Consider the following 22,932-nt stretch of genomic DNA (forward strand, 5'->3'; position numbering starts at 1 on the left):
ACGTTTGTTTGCCATTTCATTGACAAGAGGCTTGATGTCTCCCTACACAACATAAAAGTATCATAACCAAAGCAATAGCGTGTCAAACATAACAGAGGAAGCAATTTTGTCTTTGATCTTTCCTCTTGCGGGCATGGGGACAACGATAATGCTTCTCCGATGCACCTGCCCCAGCTCCGGGCGGGTCTGATGATGTCACCTGGAATGGGGGATGGGAGGAATTCAACGAAGCGACGGACTCCAGGGAAAGCTGCTTTTACACCTGTTGGAGTAGTCGTACTCCAAAAACAAAGGATTTTATGAACTCGAGTTTAAGCAAGTATAAGAAGAGTTTAGATTTTGAAGGGTGAAGTACATAAATAAATATATTTCCTTTATTATCGATGGTGATGAACTAGTTTGTCACCACGGAGGCTTCCGCGTTGAAATTGGAAAAAAAAACGAATGGGAAACATGATATTGGTGCTGCTTGTCTTAAGTTTATTGCCGACAGGTAAGTCTTACTTTTTGGGAAGCATATGTTGGCCAGTAAACCCTATTCGTCAACCCCACATAATTTAACGTTAGATTTGTTCATTTAACCGAATTATCTAAAAGTGTATAGATACTAAGTTAATAATCAACCGGAGTCAACACTACAAGGCCATCAGAAGGCTGTCACGTGACCATTTTCTGTAAACAGGATTGTCAAGATAGTCTATAGGTCTACCCGTCCCTTTAGTAGGAAGACAGCTGATTAAATGTTTGTGCTCTTTCATTTCCGAAACCTATTGAAGGTTAAGGGATCAAATCAGATCAATTGTGTGGGTATGTCATTATAAGTCATTAGATACTAATATTTATACCCAATATCATTGCCGGGCTGTTATTCTACAGGTGCTGTTTTAGCTTGTGCCAAAAGTAATCAAGGCTGACATTATAGTGCATGTAAACATTTATGAAAGCAAAAAAGCTCAAATATATTATTCTACCATACACACACACCTCCATACACACATTCGCCCACCCACACACACATCCACACACGCAGATGTTTGTCCGATCCAGGTAGTGGTCCCTGAGCTTGAGCGGAGCACCACCCTGTTTGCGTCGGTGATTCTGCGCTGTGACTACTCCACGTCAGCCAACCCTCAGGACGTGCTGGTCACCTGGAAGTACAAGTCCTTCTGCAAGGACCCTGTCCTGGACTACTACTCCACAGGTAGGGCTGACAAGAGGTGCACAGGACAGTCGTTTACTTAGCAGGATGGTAATAGCTCAGTGGCAGCCAGTTTTGGACTGCATATCAAGAGGTGGAAGTTTGTATGTCGTATTGGATTAAAGCGCCAGCTAAATAAAGGCATTGTTTTTATTAACCCAGCAATAAAACCTGCGTGTCCCTGCTTCCTAGTGTTAGCATGGATGACTCTCCTGCTTGGTCTTAATTATGTTTATGTGGGGTATAATTCCTTAAATGGCTTCTCCATCTTTATTGTGTTTCTGCTTCTGTCTCTCTCCTCTCCACCATACATCTACATTTAGTCATTTAGCAGACGCTCTTATCCAGAGTGACTTACAGTAAATACAGGGAGATCCCCCCCCCCCCCCCCCGAAGGCAAGTAGGGTGAAGTGCCTTGCCCAAGGACACAAGGTCATTTTGCAGGGCCAGGAATCGAACCGCTCAGCAATCTGACTCCCCTCCACCATGCCCCTCCTCCCCCCTCCTCTCCAGCCTACCAGGCAGCGCTACAGCTGGGTCAGGATCCAGCCAATGACTGCCCAGATCGCCAGCGTACGGTCCGCACCGTGGTCCAGAAGAGGGGCACCGGCGAGGCCATGCTGGGGTCAGAGTATCGCGAGCGCAAGATCAGCATCCAGAACAGTCAGTTGACCCTCCCAACACACACACACACACACCTTCCCAAGCAGAGACCGGACGACAGTCTGTTTCTAACTCATACAGGCTTCGACCTCTCTCCCACACATGCACATGCTCTAACTCTTATAAACCTATGATACCAATAGCACCCGTGTGTGTGTGTGTGTCCGCAGAGGCCGACCTGGTCATAAATGAGGTGATGTGGTGGGACAACGGAGTGTATTTCTGTTCCATCGATGCTCCGGGCGACACGACGGGAGACTCGGACCGTGAGATCAAACTGATTGTTTATCGTAAGGACCCATTCACCTCCTCCCCCCACAGATGTGATGTGCCATGAGTTTACACTCCAACATGCATATCATACTTCTAAATCATGGTGTGTTTAGCACAACTGGATGGCTTGTCTGCTATACCGAACCATCAGACCAGAACCAGGAGAGTTCACACGGTACTGACAGAGCTGGATCTGGTTGTGTTCTCTGGTTGTGTTCTCTGGTTGTGTTCTCTGGTTGTGTTCTCCATGTAACCTCACAGACGTGTGGAACAACTGGAGACTTAATAAGGGCTCGGCCTTTGAGGTGTCACACCTGAGGGTGGATCGTGTTACATGCTTACATAAGCACCACTATCATGTTGATGGTTTACACCGTGAAGGTGGGGTGGTGGAGGGTTGACCTGTCAGACCATACCATGGTGTATACAGAGCACATGCAAAGGTATACTAATATAAGTTAGGCCGCTACAAGACTACAAAAGTTAACTGTCAAATGACCTAATATAGTCATTTAGTCATTTAGCAGACACTCTTATCCAGAGCAACTTACAGTAAGTACAGGGACATTCCCCCCGAGGCAAGTAGGGTGAAGTGCTTTGCCCAAGGACACAACGTCATTTGGCACGTCTGGGAATCAAACCAGCGACCTTCTGATTACTAGCCCGATTCCCTTATCGCTCAGCCACCCGACTCCCTAATATAGAATCATGATGTTTATCACGGACCCTCTATGGCCTGACCCCTGACCCTTGACCCTGTTCCAGATTGGCTGACGGTGCTGTTCATCATCTTCGGAGCTCTGGCTCTCATGCTGCTGTTCTGTGTGTGCTGCTGCCAGTGCTGCCCTCAGAAGTGCTGCTGCTACGTCCGCTGTCCCTGCTGCCCCCAGACCTGCTGCTGCCCTGAGAAAGGTACCACACACACACACACACACACACACACACACACACACACACAGGAGTCCACACACAAGCTGTACATAATGCACATATAACACATACAGGTATGGACATGGACATACTCCATGAACTTTCATCTCAAGTTCTGCAAACTATCCCACCACACACACACACATACTCCTGTCCCCTCCAATTCTCCTCCATTCTCTGCCCTGTCCCCACCAGCACACACACACTCCTGTGTCCTCCATTCTCTGCCCTGTCCCCACAGTGGTGATGCAGCACAGGATGATCCGGGACGCCCAGAAGGCCATGGCTCCTTGGATGCACGGGCAGCCCATCTACGCTCCCATTGGCTCCCACTCCTCCCAGGGACAACCAATCCTCTATTCAGGTGATTGTCAAACCAGAAGGGTACACAGACAAGGCTTGTGGTGTGTGCGCGTCTGAATCGGAGTGACCTTGTCTGATATCACCTGCTTTGCAAGTGTTTTTGTATCTGTTTTGGAATGGCCTTGTAATGGTGAAACATTGTTGTCTCCCGGTCTGACCATGTGACCAACCATGTGACTAACCCTCCCCCTCCAGGCTCCTTCTCTGACCACCCCTCCAAGCACAACTTTGCCATGGGTCCGATGGGACCCCCACCCCTCCCTGTCCTCCAGCACCAGCCCCCTCCTCAGGCCCCTCATCACCGTATCCATAACAACGGCAGCATGCACGGGGGCAACAACCAGATGCTGGATTTCCTGGAGAACCAGATGAGGGGAATGGAGATGTCTGCTCCTCCCATGCACCCTGTCGGACAGGCCTACCAGCCCTCCCAGATCTACCAGCCCTTCCCCCAGTCCCAGATCCAGCCTGGCCCACAGGGGGTCCCCTTCACGGCCGGCCCCCCCAGCATGATCTCTGCCCTGGATGAGATGGGGGTGAGGGGTGTGGAGCGAACGGTGATCACTCTGCCCCCCATAGTTCAACGTGGGCCCAGCTTCTCCTCTCGCAGGGGGACGGGAGGAGGGGGAGGGACCAGGGGAGCCCCCCGGATCTCCATCCATTCCAGTGGAAGCTCCAACCGTACTAGTGGCAGTGGCGGCGGAAGTCGTTACCCTGACAACCGACGACAGCGTGACCCCTCCCCTCCGAGGCGCGGGATCTTACGCAGCTACAGCGATGAGTCCGACTGGGAGGACCGCCGAGAAGGGGGAGGGGCCAGACGGGACGGACGTGGCTCGTCCGGGAGGAGGTCACGGGGCGGTTCTGGCTCACGCTCCCGTAGTCGTGACGACCTGATGGACCAGCTGCGTCGCTCGGCACCGAGAAGAGACAGGAGCTACTCCCCCCCTCCACGCAGGAAGGGATCCTGGAGCTCTGAGGAGGACAGCCAGAGAGGAGGAGGGGGAGGAGGAAGGGGAGGAAGAGGAGGAAGAGGAGGAGACGGCGCCAAGGGGAAGCCCTGGTCTGAGAACCCTCCTAGTTACTCCTCCATCGATGTTCAGCCAGGAGGAGGGAGGAGGAACTACGACCGTCTGTCTGTAAGAGCTACACGCAACACTCTCTTACTCTTTCTCTCCCTCTCTCCCTCTCTTTCTCTCTCTCTGACCAGTTTGTTTTCTCCTCTCTTTCCTCCAGGACAAGAGCTCCCGTAGTGGTACCAGCGTGGTGATCTGAAGATGTTTCTACGCCAGGACAGAAGAGAAGGCAGACAATTGGCTCCCTCAAGCAATGGCCACACTGTGAAACAGTTTACCAAGTCACACCTCACACTAACACCTCAACAAAATAATTGAGTAATTATAGTATTGTGCATGTGTACTATATATATATTATATTCCCATAGCACATATGTGCTCTAAAACAGCACTAGTCAGTAAAAGTAGTTATGAGATTAAAGTAAGGAAGGAGAAGATCATAGCTGATACTAAATTATCAGCAGTACTAGCAGATACTATCTTATGTGTTTTATTTGTATTTTGTCTGAATTAACTTGAATCACATGCTGGATGTTGTTTTCACGGTTGTTATGGTTTTATGTCCACGTTTTTCAAGTGTTGTACCTGCAGTCTGATGTGTTTCTGGTGGTGGGGTTAGGTTAACATGGTTCCAATCTCTGCTCTTGGTTGATTTTTAAGAGACGTGTTGAATTTTTGTCTTGTTTTTTTAACACCTTTACTAATTTCTAACTATGAAAGTACACATTTTTTGTAAATATTTCAACTTCAATCCTGACACAAAGGTTGTTGGAGGGATCTATGATGAAGGATGCCTTAGTTTGACCAAGTGCACTGTGTGAGTGTGTATGTGCTTACTCCATATTCTGACAGTATATTTTAAATACTTTTTAATTATGAATTTTACGCAGCATCTCCTTCAAGGTGTTTTTAATTGTATCAACACATTGACATTTGCAACAGACCACAGGCCTGGAAGTGGAGACCAATGTTGGTTCAGAAAAATGATGCCACGGAACTGAACCTGAGATCAGATATGAGTGTGCAATTTGTACTTATTGCTTTTTTGTCATACGTAAGGGAATCTCCTTCAGTGTAAATAATGTCATTTGTACATTTTCTATAAATGTTAAATACATTTGTGGTATGGAGTGTATTTATTTGTCAGGGACTACTTTGATAACACAGACTGGTCAGTGATGATTGACAACACACTTGGATGAGGCTATGGAGGCTTTGTCAGTATATGTGATGTTTGATGAGGCAATTATATATAAAAGGTATAATATATCTATATATTATATATAATATATCTTCAGTATTGCCTTCACACGGACCCTTTGCACCTGTCCACTTGGGGTGGTTGGTACAGTGAGTAAAGAAGCTGGGATGGTGGTCCTTGTCGAAGCTGGGATTGTGGTCCTTGTCGAAGCTGGGATGGTGGTCCTTGTCGAAGCTGGGATGGTGGTCCTTGTCGAAGCTGGGATGGTGGTCCTTGTCGAAGCTGGGATGGTGGTCCTTGTCGAAGCTGGGATGGTGGTCCTTGTCGAAGCTGGGATGGTGGTCCTTGTCGAAGCTGGGATGGTGGTCCTTGTCGAAGCTGGGATGGTGGTCCTTGTCGAAGCTGGGATTGTGGTCCTTGTCGAAGCTGGGATTGTGGTCCTTGTCGAAGCTGGGATTGTGGTCCTTGTCGAAGCTGGGATGGTGGATATGGAAAGGTATTTCTTCTTGCACAAAGCCAAGTGTCTGATGAAGTCTGGTTTGCGTGAAAGCATTGACTGGCAGTAGATGCAGTGGTAATGCAACTGTGGTCGGCAATTTAACCCACATCTGTGAACGGTATATCCTAAAACATATGATAGAAATATTATTAGGCCTATATATTACGTATGTGTCTGAATCAAATATCTGGTCAGAGCAAACAAATCAGAGAGGTACTTCTATTGATTCACTGCTCAAAAGGAATTGTTGATTGTCTGCATCGCTTTGAAACTTCACAGATTCTTTTGTTGCTTTTACCTTTATGGAAAACTGACCGGTTGAAATGGCTCTCTAGATGGGTGGTGACCTTGCTCAGTTTTGTTGGTTGAAACAAATGAGAGAGACAGAAAGGGCAGTGGAAGTCCATGCAGCACGTGGTGCATCGTTTTAATTCTGGCAAGGACCTTCCCTCTTGGATGGTTATATGCATCTTCAAAAAGAGAGACAAATTGGTCAAATTTAACATTGTAAGAATTAAAAAAACACTTGATTCACATACGTCGCGCTACTGTTTCATTAAACAAATAAACAAAGAGTAACAATGTACAGTTATTTTGAAGCCAGCTAGTAAAAGCAAACAAATGATGTCAAACCGTGTTTTGAGATGATTTCGACAGCAAAGTTGAAGTAAGCTAGCTAACGTTAACACTATTGTTCAATTAAAGACACCAGAATAGTTTTATACATAACCACACGTGATTCACATTGGCTACTTACACTCTGATTCTCGTCCATCTTATAAAATAAACGGCATTCCTTTCTTCTTCTAAACTTATTCATGTCGAGCCATAACCTACCTTCACTCTTATGGGCATTCACTACTGCAGGAAAATATTGATGATCTTGTTCCGGTCCATGGTTCTCCAATTCAATAGGTGGCAGTGTCACGGAAATCTAGGGTCCTAAAACTGCGGTCCTCGAACTGCAGCCAGAGCCTGTTTAAGATTTGTATTATATTATTATATTATATTATTATTATTAATATTAGATTTATTTATAAGATTACTTTATTACACATTCTCTGCTGCAGCCTCCGGTACTGCAGGCACATGCTACTTCCTGAAACTGGACTGACACTTCTTCTGTTTTCTGTCCAGCAGAGGGAGGCAGAAGGCTGGTGTTAGTTTCATTTATACCTACTTAAGACCAGAGACAATCTTTACATGGATCTGTTTGAGAGTAGACCTGACGGGAATTTAATACACATTTTTGAATGAGTAGATTTAGGCTACTTGAACTCTGTATGTGTGTAAGGTTTGTAGTATAGTCGTTGGAACGTGACCTATCTAAACATGTCAAAAGTAATGTCCTTTGTGTGTGTTCCTCAGATGAAGTAAGATTTATCAGGTCTTTGAATGGTTATAATAAAAAATCTGAATATAGAATAATTTAATTGTCCAGCATCATTACCATATTCAATAATAGCACTGCTACAGCGAGAGGGGAGGCTCCTGCAGAGAACGAGCAAGTGTTGGATAAAATCCCTTTGAATCTCCTTTGAACTCACGCTCTAATGTTGCTCTTCCCTACTGGTGGACCGCGACGAGGTGGGCGGTGCTTGTGTGGAATAGTCGGGAAGTGAAAGCGTCAATGTCAAAACAAGCTTGGATAGCGGATAAGACTAGTGGATATCTCCTAGCTTAACTGATAAAAATACCAGTGACGGCCGAGATAGGATAAACCATATAAAGATAAAAGCCGGCCTCAGATTAGAATTTCAAGGGAAACGTCAAATCATCTTCAGGTAAAGTTGGATCTAACCTACTGCCATCTACGCAGTTATTGTTTTGTAAATAAATGTGCAGCTCAGCCTTTAATGCTGCAGCTTAACCGCACCCCTGCAAACTCAATGCGTTTTGAAACATAATGAACTTGTTCGCTAATCTAGATGAGTATGAATAAGTAACGGTATTTGAATATTGTTGCACCTGTTGTTGAACTGCAGTGAGTGTAAATTGTAGCCAGCAGTGATATAGGCCTGTCTGTAACGTTGCACTGTAGCCTACGGGAGGGCAAACTTGTTGAACTTGGATGTCAGGTATGCAATGATTTCTAGGTCGTCTGTGTTGTGTCTTTTGTAAATAACCAAGGTTATTTACAGTTGGCTGCTTTGCCTGTCTACCAACATATGACACCCGTCTTGCCCCCCTCTGTAGGAAACATGAACTCCATACCAGGCAGAGCTGTGCTGTCTCTGTGCAGGCGCACATCGGCGGGCGCTATGAGAGTCCTCACAACCACCCCGGTTCTCCCGGTCTCCGTAGCCCGCAGCAGCGACAGGGCCTTCCTCCAAACGGTCGGAGTGACAAGCTCCGGCACGAGCCGCGCAAAGGGCAGTGTGAGCACCAAGAAGCGTGGCTATGACATCACCAGAAACCCCCACCTGAATAAGGTAACCAGCAGTACAATATTGACCCAAGAGGTATACATTTGTATCCTTTACTATAATCAGGAGCAGTTGCATTGTCTTGAAAGATAGCTGTGCTTTAGCCCAACACCTCTGATATAGCCTCTATCAATTAGACTTTTAGTGGAACTTCAAGCAATAGTTGGAGTACAAGTTTGTTTGTTAGTCCCATGTGTGTTTACAAGGGAGGTTTTAAGCTAACATCAGAAGGAATGGCAATGTGGTAAGGGCTTTCATGTCATCTCTGCAAGCAGTGAGAGGTGTTTATCCAACATCATGTAACTGGATATCAAAAGTGCATAGAGACAGATCCTGCCATAAACCACTAACAGTCCCCAGTTCCCAGAAAGGCCTAAGCACACACTCCACACAGACATGGAGGTCTACCCAGTTCCCCTTGTTTTGGTCATCTGGTTGTTTGGTGATCTTGTTTTAGTTAAACCTGCAGCGGACATTTGAAAGAGTGTCCCTTCCCCCACAACATACTCCATTCTGTGAGCTATACTTAAACAACATAACATCCTATAACAACACAGCACATTCTGCAAGTGCCATGTTGTTTCCATAGGGATAGCTAGGTCACTGTAAAGGAATGAATGTATGGCCAAGTGTTATTCACATAATATAACTAGCAGAACAATGTTGAAAAAACGAGCAGCCTTGGTTTCAACAGGCCCAAACTGCCTCCGGTGCCGGTCACACTGTGGCTGAGGTCGACGTGACAACAAGCGAGTTTAACCTATTTTTACTGAAGCAGAATTTAAGGTCAATCAAAGTCTCCTGATAAGGGCTTTAGATTAGAAGCTTGACAGAATGCCGGGTGTGGAACGTACCATCTCCGAGTCCCGGTGCGAGGCCGGGTGTGGAACGTACCATCTCAGAGTCCCGGTGCTAGGCCGGGTGTGGAACGTACCATCTCAGAGTCCCGGTGCTAGGCCGGGTGTGGAAAGTACCATCTCAGTCCCAGTGCTAGGCCGGGTGTGGAACGTACCATCTCAGAAGCAACACTGACGGAGAGTCTCAGAGGGGAAATGGAGGGTGAAGACCAAGGTAGACACAAGCACGTTTCTAAGCAACCTCTTTAAAACCGTGGGTCACACTGCCTGAAGATCCCTCACTGAACCTGTGCTGAGTGAAAAGCTTCTTAAAGATGCTGTTGCTTATCACACATAGTAAGAGTAGTCCTTGACTAAACAATGAGGTCGCACGATATGCATTTGCTCAGTGACCTATGTGACAAAAATAGAGAGGAAGGAAAAAAATCTGTTGACGAGCATACTACAGGATCAGACCAGGTGCAAATCACAGCTGACTAGGACTTAGATACTCAACCAGTATGTGTGAGAAAGAAGGTTTAACATCCAGACACTGGGCCTGAAGGTTCCTTAACAGACTGGGAATGGTAGAAAAACAACTTGTGGTTGGTACTGATTGCTGACTGCAGGGTACTTCCTGTTAGCCCACTCCAGTCAGGTGATCAGTGATTGAAGCAGGAAGTACATCTGTCTCCTCAAAACTGTAGTTGCACATTTCCTGAGAGAAAGGCTCAGTTCAGCAGTTTTAGATCAACATAACATTTTTCTTTCTCTTAATCTATCTCTCATTCTATCTTTGATCTCTTCCTCTCTTCCCATCTCTCTGTCATTCTCTATCTCTGACTCTCTTCTCTGTCTCCAGCTCCGTTTGGACTGTTGGTACAATTACATTGGCTGCTTAGACATGTCTCCTTAATGGGTGTTTACTTTAGTACTTCTTTAGTTGCTCACTCTGAAAGGTTTACCTCTGTTAATCTGTCACCCCCTCTATCCCTTTCCTTTCTCTGTCTCTCTCATATCTCTTTCTCTCGTCTCTCTCTCTTTCTCTTTGACTGGTTCCATGCTCCAGTCTCCACTGGTTCAAAGTCTGCTCTCGATTAAAGTCATTAATCTTATCAATATCTCTTTTATATGATAACTATCTGTCTCAGGTTTTTGAGGGACTTGCCAAGACTGGGCCTATTACAAACAGAGGTTACATTCATTCACATTGATGCAGTACCCAGAAATAGGAACTAAATGGAGTTCTAACAGAGGCTGATGAGGTGATATACAGTAGAGTAAAATAAACCTTGATTGATTGATAGGTTTATAGTGGTGTATTATTAGTGGGGACCACAGGTGCAACTGCATTGTCACATTACAACTCTGAAACAGGACTCGGACCCATAAGAAGAGACAACTCCACTGTTTCATTCAGAACATCCTGAATGAAACACATGCAAGCTATTATATCTGTACCAGTTTTCCAACAGTGCGAAACAGGGCAGAGACGGTGTGTGAGAAAGCGGAGATGGAAATATGGAAAAGGGATTTGGCACGGGGCGGGGACGCAGACTCTCATGTTATTGGCCAGAATAAATAGATAAAACCTCCGCCCCACCCCCTAGCCGAACCGCCCCGCAGAGAGTCACAACCGTTTGGAGCTCAGCTAACGCTATCCAGACTGCAGGCTCTGTCAGAGCCACGCAGGCCCTATGAGAGAAGACCGCCTGGGTACACGCCTCCTCGCTGCCTCCTCTGATGTGAACATAGTCATCCATCTCACTGTCATGGTCCCATACAAGCAGAGAGGGACCATGTGTGTCTTAAAGATCGAGCCCCCATACACACATGTTCTTCCATCCCTCCCTGGTGCACTGCAGTCTCACATGGAAGACACTAAGTCTGGAACATGCTCACCAAGTCCAAAACGTTACAGCTAGAATAGAATAGGTCTTTACTTCTTCCGTCCCTGGTACTCTGACCGCCATGATTATGCCACAACATTCTGTGTCTCCCAGCTACAAGCGGAGATGACCGGAGGTGTCCTAGATTAGGGCACGCATTCAGTAAGATTTCAGTTCAAACCGGTTTGTGTGATTTTAATGGACACAACTCACCAGGAAGGTGACATGCTTCTCCTCGTAGCAGCGTAAACCATAGTCTAACCTGTCTCCTCCCACCCCTTCCCACCTCCCACCCCCTCCTACCCACCCTCCTACCCACCCTCCCACCCCCTCCCACACCCTCCTACCCACCCTCCTACCCACCCTCCTACCCCCTCCCACCCCTCCCCCCTCAGGGCATGGCCTTCACCCTGGAGGAGCGTCTCCAGCTGGGCATCCACGGCCTGCTGCCCCCATGCTTCCTGTCCCAGGACGTCCAGGTGCTGCGGGTCATGAAGAGCTACGAGACACGCAGCAACCCACTCGACAAGTAGGCACACACACGCACGCACACCACACACACAAGCACACAGACACACACACACAAACATACACATGCCCGCACACACACAAAGGAAGCCCCTCCACTCCAGGCTCACCTCTCCTTACCCCTCCCTGGTTCTCTCTCCTGTAGGTACATCCTGCTGATGACTCTGCAGGACAGGAACGAGAAGCTGTTCTACCGCGTGCTGACGTCAGACGTCGAGGAGTTCATGCCCATCGTCTACACCCCCACCGTAGGTCTGGCCTGCCAGCAGTACGGCCTGGCCTTCAGGAGACCACGGTGAGACACACACACAGTGAAATGTATGGAGATTTTCTGAGTGTTTTTGTGTCATCTGATGAATATGATGCTGTTTGTCTCACAGAGGGCTCTTCATCACCATCCATGACAAAGGCCACATTGCCTCTGTGCTCAACTCCTGGCCCGAGGAAGACATCAAGGTCCGGGCACACACTGTGGCTTACATGCACACATGCACACACCGACACACTCCCATTCCTGCCAGTCTCATAACTCCTACCTGTGTGTGTCTGTAGGCTATCGTGGTGACAGATGGAGAGCGTATTCTGGGTCTAGGGGACTTGGGCAGCTATGGAATGGGCATTCCTGTGGGCAAGCTGGCCCTCTACACAGCCTGTGGAGGAGTGCCACCCCAGCAGTGCCTCCCCGTGCTGCTGGATGTGGGCACTGACAATCAGGTACTTCTCCTGGAAGGCTCCTTTAGGAAACACCCAGGCCTGGTGGGCCTTCTGGAGAAAAAAATCATGTGATAGTTGTTTGTTTATTTTTGAACAGGCACTCCTAGACGACCCTCTGTACATAGGACTGAAGCACAAGAGGATCAGAGGAAAGGAATATGACGATCTAATTGAGGAGTTTATGCAAGCAGTGACTGACAAGTGGGTATTGTTTGTGTGTGTACGTTCACGTGTGTGTGTGTGTGTGTGTGAAGATTCATATGCATGTTCCTCCATTACTCTTCAGGTATGGGATGAGTTGCCTGATCCAGTTTGAGGACTTTGCTAACAGCAACGCCTTCCGCATCCTCAACAAATACCGCAACCGTTTCTGCACCTTCAACGACGACATCCAAGGTAGCTATAACGAGCGTTCTCTCTAGTCATGATGATCTCTGACAGGCTTTTCTGAGGTTGTGTCCCTCTGACATCTGTCTTTCCATTTGTCTCTCTCCATATCTGTCTCTCTCTCTGTCTCTGTCTCTCTCTCTCTCTCTCTCTCTCTCTCTCTCTCTCTCTCTCTGTCTCTGTCTCTGTCTCTCTCTCTCTCTCTCTCTCTCTCTCTCTCTCTCTCTCTCTCTCTCTCTCTCTCTCTCTCTCGTCTCTCTCTCTCTCTCTCTCTCTCTCTCTCTCTCTCTCTCTCTCTCTCTCTCTCTCTCTCTTTCTCTCTCTCTCTCTCTCTCTCTCTCTCAGGCACAGCCTCAGTAGCAGTAGCTGGGGTCTTAGCTGCCCTGAAGATCATCAAGAACAAACTCTCAGACCACACCTTCGTGTTCCAGGGAGCGGGCGAGGTAAGATCACACCTCCGAATGGAACCAGGCCACTGGGCCACCAGGCCAGCAGGCCACCAAGCCAGCCCCATCTGCATGATCGTGGAAGCCGGTGTAGAATTAGTGGTGTCGACTGTTTTCTGCTCTGCTCCTTACAGCTGACGATGTGTGAAAGTGATTAGAATAGGGAGCATGTAGCTGCTAGGTTGTGTAATGTTCTGTGTTCCTCCTGTTATTCTCTCGTCTGTCCCAGGCGGCTCTGGGTATCGCCCACCTGCTCATCATGGCCATGGCTAAAGAGGGCGTGTCCCCAGCCGACGCCGCCAAGAAGATCTGGATGGTTGACTCCAAGGGCCTCATCGTCAAGGTAACCGCACGACAAACATCCCACCACACAGTTCATGGCAGACTTCCTATATGCTTCAAAACATGCAAATTCTGAAAATAAACATTATTGGTTTCTCTACGTTTGACTTTTTTTTAATTTAGCAGACATGTTTATCACTAGCATGATGCAAATTATACTTCAGTAGACGTTCAGTAGAAAATCAGGTTTCTCTCAAGCCAACCTAGTGTCTTTCAGGCTACTTAATCCAGGCCTTGGATTACTATAAAAGTTTAGGCTTGCATCAAGTTTACATTGCCCAATCTTGCCATGTGTGACTGAAGTCCACAGGCATTAATACATAAGTAATGTATTAATGCTGATGCTGATATCACTATCAGCGTGAGCTTGACTGTTGTCATGGTCATGCCCCTACAGGGCAGAGGGAACCTGAACCATGAGAAGGAAGAGTTTGCCCACGACCATCCTCACCTGAAGACCCTGGAGGAAGTGGTGCACACCATCAAGCCCACCGCCATCATAGGTTAGCTGGTCCTGTAGCACACTCTTCGATTGGAAGTCTGGTTAATTATAAGTTTAATTTGGTTGATTGGTTGGTTGGTTCATTGATTGTCGACAGAGGTGCAGTTGGTGGTTAGAATATCTATAGGGGTTCTTTCATATTATATGTAAACATATAAAATCCTGTTCTACTTGACTGTACTAGAGGATTCATCCAGACTGCTTGTGACTGCCTCTGTGTAGGAGTGGCGGCCATTGGAGGCGCGTTCACAGAGAAGATCATCAAGGACATGGCTTCTTTCAACGAGCGGCCAATCATATTCGCCCTGAGCAACCCCACCAGCAAGGCCGAGTGCACAGCCGAGCAATGTTACACCCTCACAGAGGTAACACACACACCTGACCCCTGACCCTCACCTCAGACCTCTCCACACACACGACCTGACCCTTGCTGCCTCTCTCTCTCTCTCTCTCTCTCTCTCTCTCTCTCTCTCTCTCTCTCTCTCTCTCTCTCTCTCTCTCTCTCTCTCTCTCCATATCTGTCTCTCTCTCTGTCTCTGTCTCTCTCTCTCTCTCTCTCTCTCTCTCTCTCTCTCTCTCTCTCTCTCTCTCTCTCTCTCTCTCTCTCTCTCTCTCTCTCTCTCTCTCTCTCTCTCTCTCTCTCTCTCTCTCTCTCTCTCTCTCTCTCTCTCTCTCTCTCTCTCTCTCTCTCTCTCTCTCTCTCTCTCTCTCTCTCTCTCTGTGTGTTTGTCATTGTCTCTCTCTCAGGGCAGGGGTATCTTTGCGAGCGGCAGTCCCTTTAGCAAGGTGACGCTGGCGGACGGGCGATCCTTCTACCCCGGCCAGGGCAACAACTCCTACGTTTTCCCCGGGGTGGCCCTGGGGGTCATCGCTTGCGGCGTACGCCACATCTCTGACGAAATCTTCCTCACCACAGCAGAGGTGACACGCTGGCTTTGTTTCTTTCGCTTTGGATGATTCTATTATTTTTTTAAGACCCTGCCACTAGATTTTTCTTTGAACAAACACATCTCTTTCTCTATTCTCCATTTTAAATGTCCTTCCCCTCTTTCTCCATCTCTCTTTACCTCTTCTCTTCCCCCCTCTGACATAATCTCTCCTTACCTCTCCTTCCCCCACATCCTGCCCCTCTCATCCCCTCCTCTTTCTCCATCTCTGTGTGACTCCCCTCCCTCTCTTCTGTCTGCCCGCCTTCTCTCCATCGCAGGCGATAGCTAACATGGTGACAGAGGAGAACTTGGCAGAGGGCAGACTGTACCCTCCTCTCAACACCATTAGAGAGGTGTCCTTTAAGATCGCTGTTAAGGTAACGACAGGAGAAACACGGACAGCTGAGTCGATATGTTTCCTTTTTGTTAATCCACGTTGTTGATGAATATTGAACATGTTTGTTTGACTCTCTCCCCTCTCCTCCCTGTCTTCTTCCTCCTCTTTCTGTGCGCCCTCTCAGATTGTGAACTACGCCTATAGACACAACATTGCCTCCCTCTACCCCGAACCCAAAGACAAGGAGGCGTTTGTTTTGTCTCACGTGTACAGCCCTGACTACGACTCCTTTACCATTGATAAATATGAATGGCCAGAAGACGCCATGGCGCACCAGGATGTCTGATCTCCTAATGATGTCACTTCCTCCTCCTCCAGACATGAAGAAGCCATGCACAGATTACGCCCCTCTCTCGTGTAACCCACCAATCAGAACTCAAACCTTTCGCAGTTATGTCATAGTTTTACATATGTTTTTTACACATTTTTTACAACCCTTTAATTAACCTCACAATACTCCATGAGGTTAAAACCTCTTGTGAGGGCTGAAGATTAAAAATACCATACTGCCCCACACGCCACCAAGTGGAGGGGTAAGACAGGTACTCAGGTTTGAGATGCACAATGGCTAACCAGCCAAACAGCCAACGACACACTTCATGACTACATACTAGGAATTATAAAGTTGTAGTGCCATGACATTTTATATAGGAGTTTTCACTATCAGTTTTGTCTGTAGATGCCATACATTGCAGGGATCCACTCCATTTTCATTTTAATGAACAGTACAGTGTGATATAATCTGTTGGCTGTATGTTTCCTAAAACCTTCCCTCTGATCTGTGACTCTTGGGTGATGGATTGTAGCTTGACCACTTCAGTAGAGACACAAGTTTATACTGAAGTCATGTTAGATCAGATATAAATTATATCAGTGTAAAGAGGAAGGATGGTTACATTTTGTTGTTTAAAGTTTCAAACAGTCACCTACCAGCAGCATTTCACTGGTCCCACCTTGTGATTCCTTTCATGGTGTCCTAGAACAAGGAAACTCACTCCAAACTAATGAGGAAGCCCTCCCTTATCATGACATGACTGCACAAACCTCCATAGTGCCTAATTCCTGACCACAAAATGCCAAATGTTGTTGACTTCAGCCCTGGAAGAAGATCAGCATTATAGTTTGCAATGTGATACACTCCAATTTGCCACTCCAAAAGTAATCCCACTCCTATCAAAGTTAACACACATATCGCCCCAAAACCTCCTCTGTAGCCTGCATATTCATTTGTACATATTTTAAATGTTGTCCTTAGATCAATGTTTAGATGCTGCAAGTATAGGAAGAGTTTCAAATGAAAGAGCAGTTACATACCCTCAGTTCGAATTCATACAATTTACGTTTAAGGTTTCCAATGTTTGTGAACAGAGGAAGCCTGGCCAAGCTCCAGCGCAGCCTGACCGGGATGGTTCAGCATGCTGCTGACTGTTGGAAGGTGTTTTTATATATTTGGATGGGGGAGGGTGTAGCTTCTTCTATTCTAGTTTTGTATAAAGCTTTGCCTGTCTCTGTTTAAAGTGGTCTTGACAAAGGAGACTCTGTCCTTTTCTTTTCGCCCTGTGGGTTTGCTCTGCCTAGCAATGATGCACTACAAAGGATGTATTTCGGGGGTTTTATGGGAAATAAAATGTTTTTAAAGGGAATATCTATACATGTTTCAATAAATATTGTTAACTAAAGTATGAAGTGTTTTTATTTATGTCAAATCTTTAGACTTGGGTCTTGCACAGTGGAATTATTGAGGTGTGTGTTTGCATGACTAGAGTTCAGGAGGAAGTGCAGAGGTCAGTAGTTAAGGTTCCATGGATGATGTTCTGGCAGGTTCCAGCCTGCTAGCTGCCCCTGCTGTTTAGCTGCGCCAGGGGCTCCTGCAGATCCTGCAGGTACAGCCTCATCCCAGGTCAACTGCTGCCCTCCTCTGGTTGCTCTGCTGCAATTCAGCCTGGTAACAGAAAAGAGAAAACAGAAACATTAGAAGAAAAAGGGTGGGAAAGGCAGGGGGAAACAAATGGATGAATAACTAAACTAACATTAAGGGGTTATCCTTATATTCATCCTCTTTCTCTACCTTTGCCTCCCCTTCCCCTCTCTTAGCATCTTCCTCTTCCAGAGGGCTCTCCGGTGGTGTGGAGACCATCCTCTAATACAGGGGCTCCAAATCCTGGTCCTCGGGCCTGCTTTTGTAATAACTGAATCACAGTGACAGGAAAAATACAATTCTGAACCATGGTATTGCATTATGTAAATAGAACACTCAATACATAATTTATAGAACATAATTTATTAATGAATCATGTATTTATGAATTCGGTGTTCAATGGCCATTGCAACAATAGGCTGTCAATGTGTCATTAGACCCAAGATAATTTTACATGTAGCATCTTAAGAGTTTGGTACTGCAGTCGATATACAACAAACCCACAGCATGAAGTTAGGTTAGAAAATTAAAAAAGGAGCCAACATTGTGCAACTTCAAAATATCATAACAGATACTTTCAGCAAATTAGTTGATGTATATGTTAAAGCAGTTGAACACTGATAAGAGGCATCAATGGTAAACAGAACACGTGTAATACTGTTTAATAAGAACACACTTTTGGAATACAACTGGTCATCATCACATAGGTCATGCTTGGTGATTTGAAGCGATATTCACAGGAATGACCAAGTCAAGAGCCTAAGATATCTATCATAAAGAACCATACCACATGATGTTGTGGTATTTTTTTGTATGTTGTATTTGTATTTTGTCATGTAAAATTATTTGACTAAAATAGGATCTCTTGTGGGATTAGATTGAAACATTCATTCATAGTGAGAATTAAGGATGTAAACCTATGAGGATTTGGCAAACAGGCATGTTATCAATCATTCTTAAGAGTTACAGTTTGGTATCAATGGTCTTCGGCTAGGCTACACAATTCAGTGTGTACTCTAGGGCAGCGGTCTTCACCCTGGTCCTCAGGGTCCACCCCTGTATGTTTTAGACGTTTCCCTCTTCCAACACACCTGATTCAAATGAATGGTCGTTATCAGGCTTCTACAGAGCTTAATAACGACCCATTGATTTGAATCAGGTGTGTTGGAGCAGGGAAACATGTAAAACATGCAGGACAGGTGGTACTTGGAGAGGTTTGAGAACCACTGATGGTTAAAGACCACCGGTCTAGGGCAATGCAGAATTGGAATTAGCATGATAGTCTAGTACAGTACAAGCAGTTTTAGGGTTATCTGGTAACGTGATGAGTAAAGCTTCTCGTTGTTTTGTCTCCCGTTCCTTTATTTATATTGCTCCTTCATTCCTCTTCCTTCAATGAGACGGTTTGGAAAGACATTTTAACAGTTTTTTTACGATTCATCTTCACTCTACCACAGGGTACATCTCAGGCAGGTTCTGATTAGGGACAAAGCTGTAGCAACATGCTCACAGATGTACAGTGCCACTAAGCTTTGGTGTTAGGACGTTACTAAGCTTGTAAACAGTAGATCACACTCCTTGCATCACTTATCATTCATTCACCATCCCTCCATCTCTCTTTCTCCCTGTTTGCACACTCGGACAAAGAACGGACTTTGCACCGCTCTCAATACCCATCTTTCCCTTCCTCCATGACGGTGTCTGTTAACTCCTCTTCTTCTGGGAGCAGATGTGGGTGAGCATGGTGTCTATCATGTTCTTGACGATGGTCGGTGGAGGGTGGAGGGCGTGGGGCAGGTGGTGCGCTGCCGTCATCTCCCAGGCGTCCACCAGGAGCACGTCCAGGCCTTTGAACATGGCCCTCAGCACTCCGTCCAGCTGCAGGGAGAACCAGTCACTGTTGTACAGGCTGACTTCTGGGTCCAAAGCCTGCAGGTTGGCTGAGCGCACCACCACCTTGGTCCCCGGGGCCCGGTCCAGCAGCCTCAACACGGCCCTGCGGATGTGCCTCAGCCGACGGATGTAGATCTCCACGGGGAACGTGCTGAAGTGTGCCCACACGCTGAGCACCACCACGGTGTCGGGCCCGCCAGACAGGCCGTCCAGCTCGTTAGCCACGTAGCGCATCTCGCTGGAGGCCACGGTGGAGAAGCGGATGGGGGGCCCGTGGCAGCGGTACTGGAGCATGATGTTGTGGGTGCTGTCCACCGCCAGGTAGGGCCCAACATTCTTGGGACTGTGGAGGTTGAACTCTTTAAGCTCTGGGGGAAAGGACAGGTAGGGGGGTGAGAGAAAGACAAAAAAACGGCACACTAGACTTCATACATTAGATCAAATTACATTAGATACAAGCAGATTTGAGTATTTTCCTACTGAAATAGGTTAATGATATCATTTTGATGATACACTAACCTGGCACAAAGGCGTTGAGGTATTCAAACCACTGTCTAACAGTGGAGTCCCCATACATGTAAATCACCTTGCCCTTCAGACACTGAGTAATGGCGGAAGAGTCGTTGAACTGGCGCATGGCGTATTCGCCCAGCGGCCTCCACGACCCCTGGAAGTAATACCCTGAGGGCAGGACTCGAACAGACTCGGACCGGGCGCTGCTGCTCTCTACCTCGGCTACGTTTGAGAGGACAGCAGGCAGGAAGTCAGGTAACACAACACATGTATAGATGACACACACACATACACAGCTGACATGCTGGCTCACCTTTCTCCTCGGGCAGCACAGTGATTGAGTTGGACCCTGAGGCATGGATGGCGACTTTGATGTTCACACCACTGAGGAGACAGTTGGGGACAGAACATGTTCACAAATGTGGTAACACGAATGGCTTGGGTCTGTGTATTTAATCTATGTTACTGTCAGGCACTAGTCTCAGTAAAACCCTGTTAGCAAATCGAATTAAAACATTTTTCTTAACTAATTTGATCTAATTTACGAGGCAAGAGTAGATGCAGAGTAAGTCTGCAGTAGCCTTCACTGACCTTTGAAAGAGCGGTGCTTCCTTGTTTGTGAGAAGATGTTTCTGGTAGCCTCCCTTGAAGTGGTTGATCCTGGTGTTGCAGCCCAGAAGTTTGGGCTTATAGCAGTACCAGGGCTCCCCGGTGTGCAGGTCTGTATAGTTACATAGGGGCTGCTGACCAGCGGGCAGGCACAGGTTACACACAGTGGTCTCCGACAGGAACCCAGATCGAAAGAGGCTCTTAAAGAACACTCTGTCCGGACGTTCCTCTCTCAGGCGCCGGAGAACAGCCACGGCTTCGCTGGGATGGACCAGCGTCACCTCCACCCGGGAAGTACCCTCCCATAGCAGCGGGAACAGAGCAGAGTAGAACCCATTCCGGTGGTCCAGCACCTGTCCCGCTACCCCGGCACCCAGCTCCGGGGAGTGGAGTCTGGCCAGGAGAAAGTCTCCACCGTGGTGTTTGGGACGACCCTGGAAGTCATGGATTTGGACAAGAACCTCCAGCTGGTCGCCCACTCGCCACTCTTTACCACCTTCCGCTGGCAGGATGGCAAAGAGGCTGTGGGCGGGGTCACTGGTCCGGCTCAGGGAGATGGAGCGGGAGGGGGGCTCCGGCCAGGAAATGGAGTCCAGGAGGTAGTGCTCCTCCAGTAGCTCCTCTGGACTGGGCTCCTGGCCCAGATGGGCACAGTAGGTCTGGTTGCGGTAGAGGGAAGAGGGGCCCTCAGGGGTGAAGGCTGATTGGAGGCTGTTCTGAAGGTTGTAGAAGGTGGAAACTGTCTGGCAGTTGAGCCTCTGTCGGTAGAGAGAGGTACGGTTACTGAGGTTGACGAATACATTTGATATGTAAATATACAAACATTTTAAATTCTACTTGATGAATCTACCAATTACTAATTTCTCAGACAGCAATCTCAGATAACGAGTGTTTACTAACACTCAAGGGTACAGATAGCGTTGTTTCAACCTGACCACGAAGAGCATCTAACCGCTGATCAACAAGTTCAAATCCACGCTGCAATCTGCACTTCGGTCACATATGTGTGAAAGTAATGGCATTTGTAATTTTGCTGTAAAAACATGTTCCGTTTGTTTCCTAGGTTACATGGGAGGCCACCATCCAACATATAAGCCCTTCTCTCAGATGTTATGAGTGCTTTTATTAAGAAACCTCACCATGGGTGTTTGGACAGTATCACACAGACTCACCTCTAGAGTGTGAATGTTGCGAAGCAGAAAGATGAGTCCAGACAGGGCAAGAACCAGGAACACAGGGGCATATTTAGACAAGCTCCTGCACATGTTGCTCCCACGCGCTTTCCCAGGATCCAGCCCCATCTCATTTTCAGCCGTCACCATGACAATGGTGTCACACATTCACTGGTCCTCCTTAAACAGAAATAGATTAGCAAGTTAGAACATCCTGTATCATTTACTCACAGTTAGGCGTTTGTTTAACTGCCATTGATAGATCCTTCAACTGAAGAGGCAGTTTACTTCAGAACTGAAATGAAGCTTTAACTGCTTAGCGATTAGTAATACACTTGCTTGGAGCAATACACTGCTGGGTACTTCACATCACGTGAATAGGAGGGTGGTGTAGAATGATGAATATCTAACAACAACCACCACAAAGAATCACTATCACTGAGGAACTAGCATGAAATGACACTGCCACAGTGTAACAAACATGAAACGGAAAATCATTTTTTATAACACTTCCCCAAAATGTTGTCTTCCTTTACAATCAACAGATCACGCAAGCATTACATTATGTCGACTAAAAGTATAAGCTAGTGTAATTATATACTAACATCACAGAAGCAAGAGATAACGCACTCAAATTAAATAGCTTACGACCTATAAAGATACTGTATGTTCCGTGCTGTCTCAGAGCTAGATGTGTGGAGAACTTTTCAACCATACCGTGCGCAGACAGATCTGTAGTGACAGTAAACAGTCTAGCCTAGTTTGTACGGGGAACAGACTGGGCTAGCTTGTCTTTCTTGCTAACTGACAATTACGAATGTCTTATTTCCATTGTTATGTCCATCCGTGGACATTTATACATTATGCTTGGCCAGCTAACATTGCAAAACTATGAATATCAGTCGGTATATAGCTAACATTCTAATCTAAGCCTATACTGAACTTACGTGAGCGAACAGATGCATTGCAAAGACTGCAGATGTCCCTGCGTCGAGTGCCCAGCACCACACTTCTTTGTTTTTGTCCGGCATAGACAAATACTGTATTTTACAACCGTGGTGTAGAGTTGTAAACGATGGTACCGGTCATTTGCACAACCACCAGATCCTTTGTTCAGCTTGATATTTATGTAAAATGCTGGTAAAGTCCTTGTACAGTTTACGTTGAATCAGTGTTGAATCGTCGTAATGTAAACGTCATTGGGGGTGTTCGGTTTGTCTTCACTGAA

At 46.8% G+C, this 22,932-nt stretch overlaps 3 protein-coding genes and 1 long non-coding RNA gene across 4 annotated transcripts; 2 read left to right on the forward strand and 2 right to left on the reverse strand.

Moving 5' to 3' along the window:
* Positions 1–29: 29 nt before the first annotated feature.
* ildr1a (immunoglobulin-like domain containing receptor 1a) lies at positions 30–5,620 on the forward strand. The gene is made up of 8 exons (XM_084689834.1): positions 30–493; positions 1,031–1,201; positions 1,712–1,861; positions 2,032–2,151; positions 2,900–3,046; positions 3,306–3,428; positions 3,623–4,566; positions 4,664–5,620. The coding sequence occupies exons 1-8, from the start codon at positions 445–447 to the stop codon at positions 4,700–4,702; spliced, it is 1,743 nt and encodes a 580-aa protein (XP_084545960.1). The 5' UTR covers positions 30–444; the 3' UTR covers positions 4,703–5,620.
* Positions 5,398–7,097, reverse strand: LOC146233712 (uncharacterized). The gene is made up of 3 exons (XR_014741787.1): positions 6,961–7,097; positions 6,502–6,673; positions 5,398–6,328 (listed from the first exon to the last, which is right to left on the reverse strand). It is a non-coding gene; the product is annotated as an uncharacterized LOC146233712 (long non-coding RNA).
* Positions 7,098–7,813: 716 nt separating this feature from the next.
* me3 (malic enzyme 3, NADP(+)-dependent, mitochondrial) lies at positions 7,814–17,278 on the forward strand. The gene is made up of 15 exons (XM_084689410.1): positions 7,814–7,987; positions 8,400–8,635; positions 11,750–11,883; positions 12,028–12,177; positions 12,263–12,338; positions 12,435–12,596; positions 12,694–12,797; positions 12,883–12,992; positions 13,329–13,426; positions 13,659–13,772; positions 14,169–14,274; positions 14,496–14,638; positions 15,021–15,194; positions 15,481–15,579; positions 15,724–17,278. Exons 2-15 carry the CDS (start codon positions 8,405–8,407, stop codon positions 15,883–15,885), a joined length of 1,863 nt encoding a protein of 620 aa, XP_084545536.1. The 5' UTR covers positions 7,814–7,987; positions 8,400–8,404; the 3' UTR covers positions 15,886–17,278.
* An 884-nt stretch (positions 17,279–18,162) lies between these two features.
* nxpe3 (neurexophilin and PC-esterase domain family, member 3) lies at positions 18,163–22,903 on the reverse strand. The gene is made up of 6 exons (XM_084689966.1): positions 22,652–22,903; positions 21,705–21,884; positions 20,515–21,290; positions 20,237–20,307; positions 19,930–20,145; positions 18,163–19,778 (listed from the first exon to the last, which is right to left on the reverse strand). Exons 2-6 carry the CDS (start codon positions 21,870–21,872, stop codon positions 19,222–19,224), a joined length of 1,788 nt encoding a protein of 595 aa, XP_084546092.1. The 5' UTR covers positions 21,873–21,884; positions 22,652–22,903; the 3' UTR covers positions 18,163–19,221.
* Between the last annotated feature and the right edge of the window lie 29 nt (positions 22,904–22,932).

This window comes from Hypomesus nipponensis, chromosome 23, assembly GCF_054491055.1.
Source record: "Hypomesus nipponensis isolate SF chromosome 23, ASM5449105v1, whole genome shotgun sequence".
Lineage (NCBI taxonomy): Eukaryota > Metazoa > Chordata > Actinopteri > Osmeriformes > Osmeridae > Hypomesus > Hypomesus nipponensis.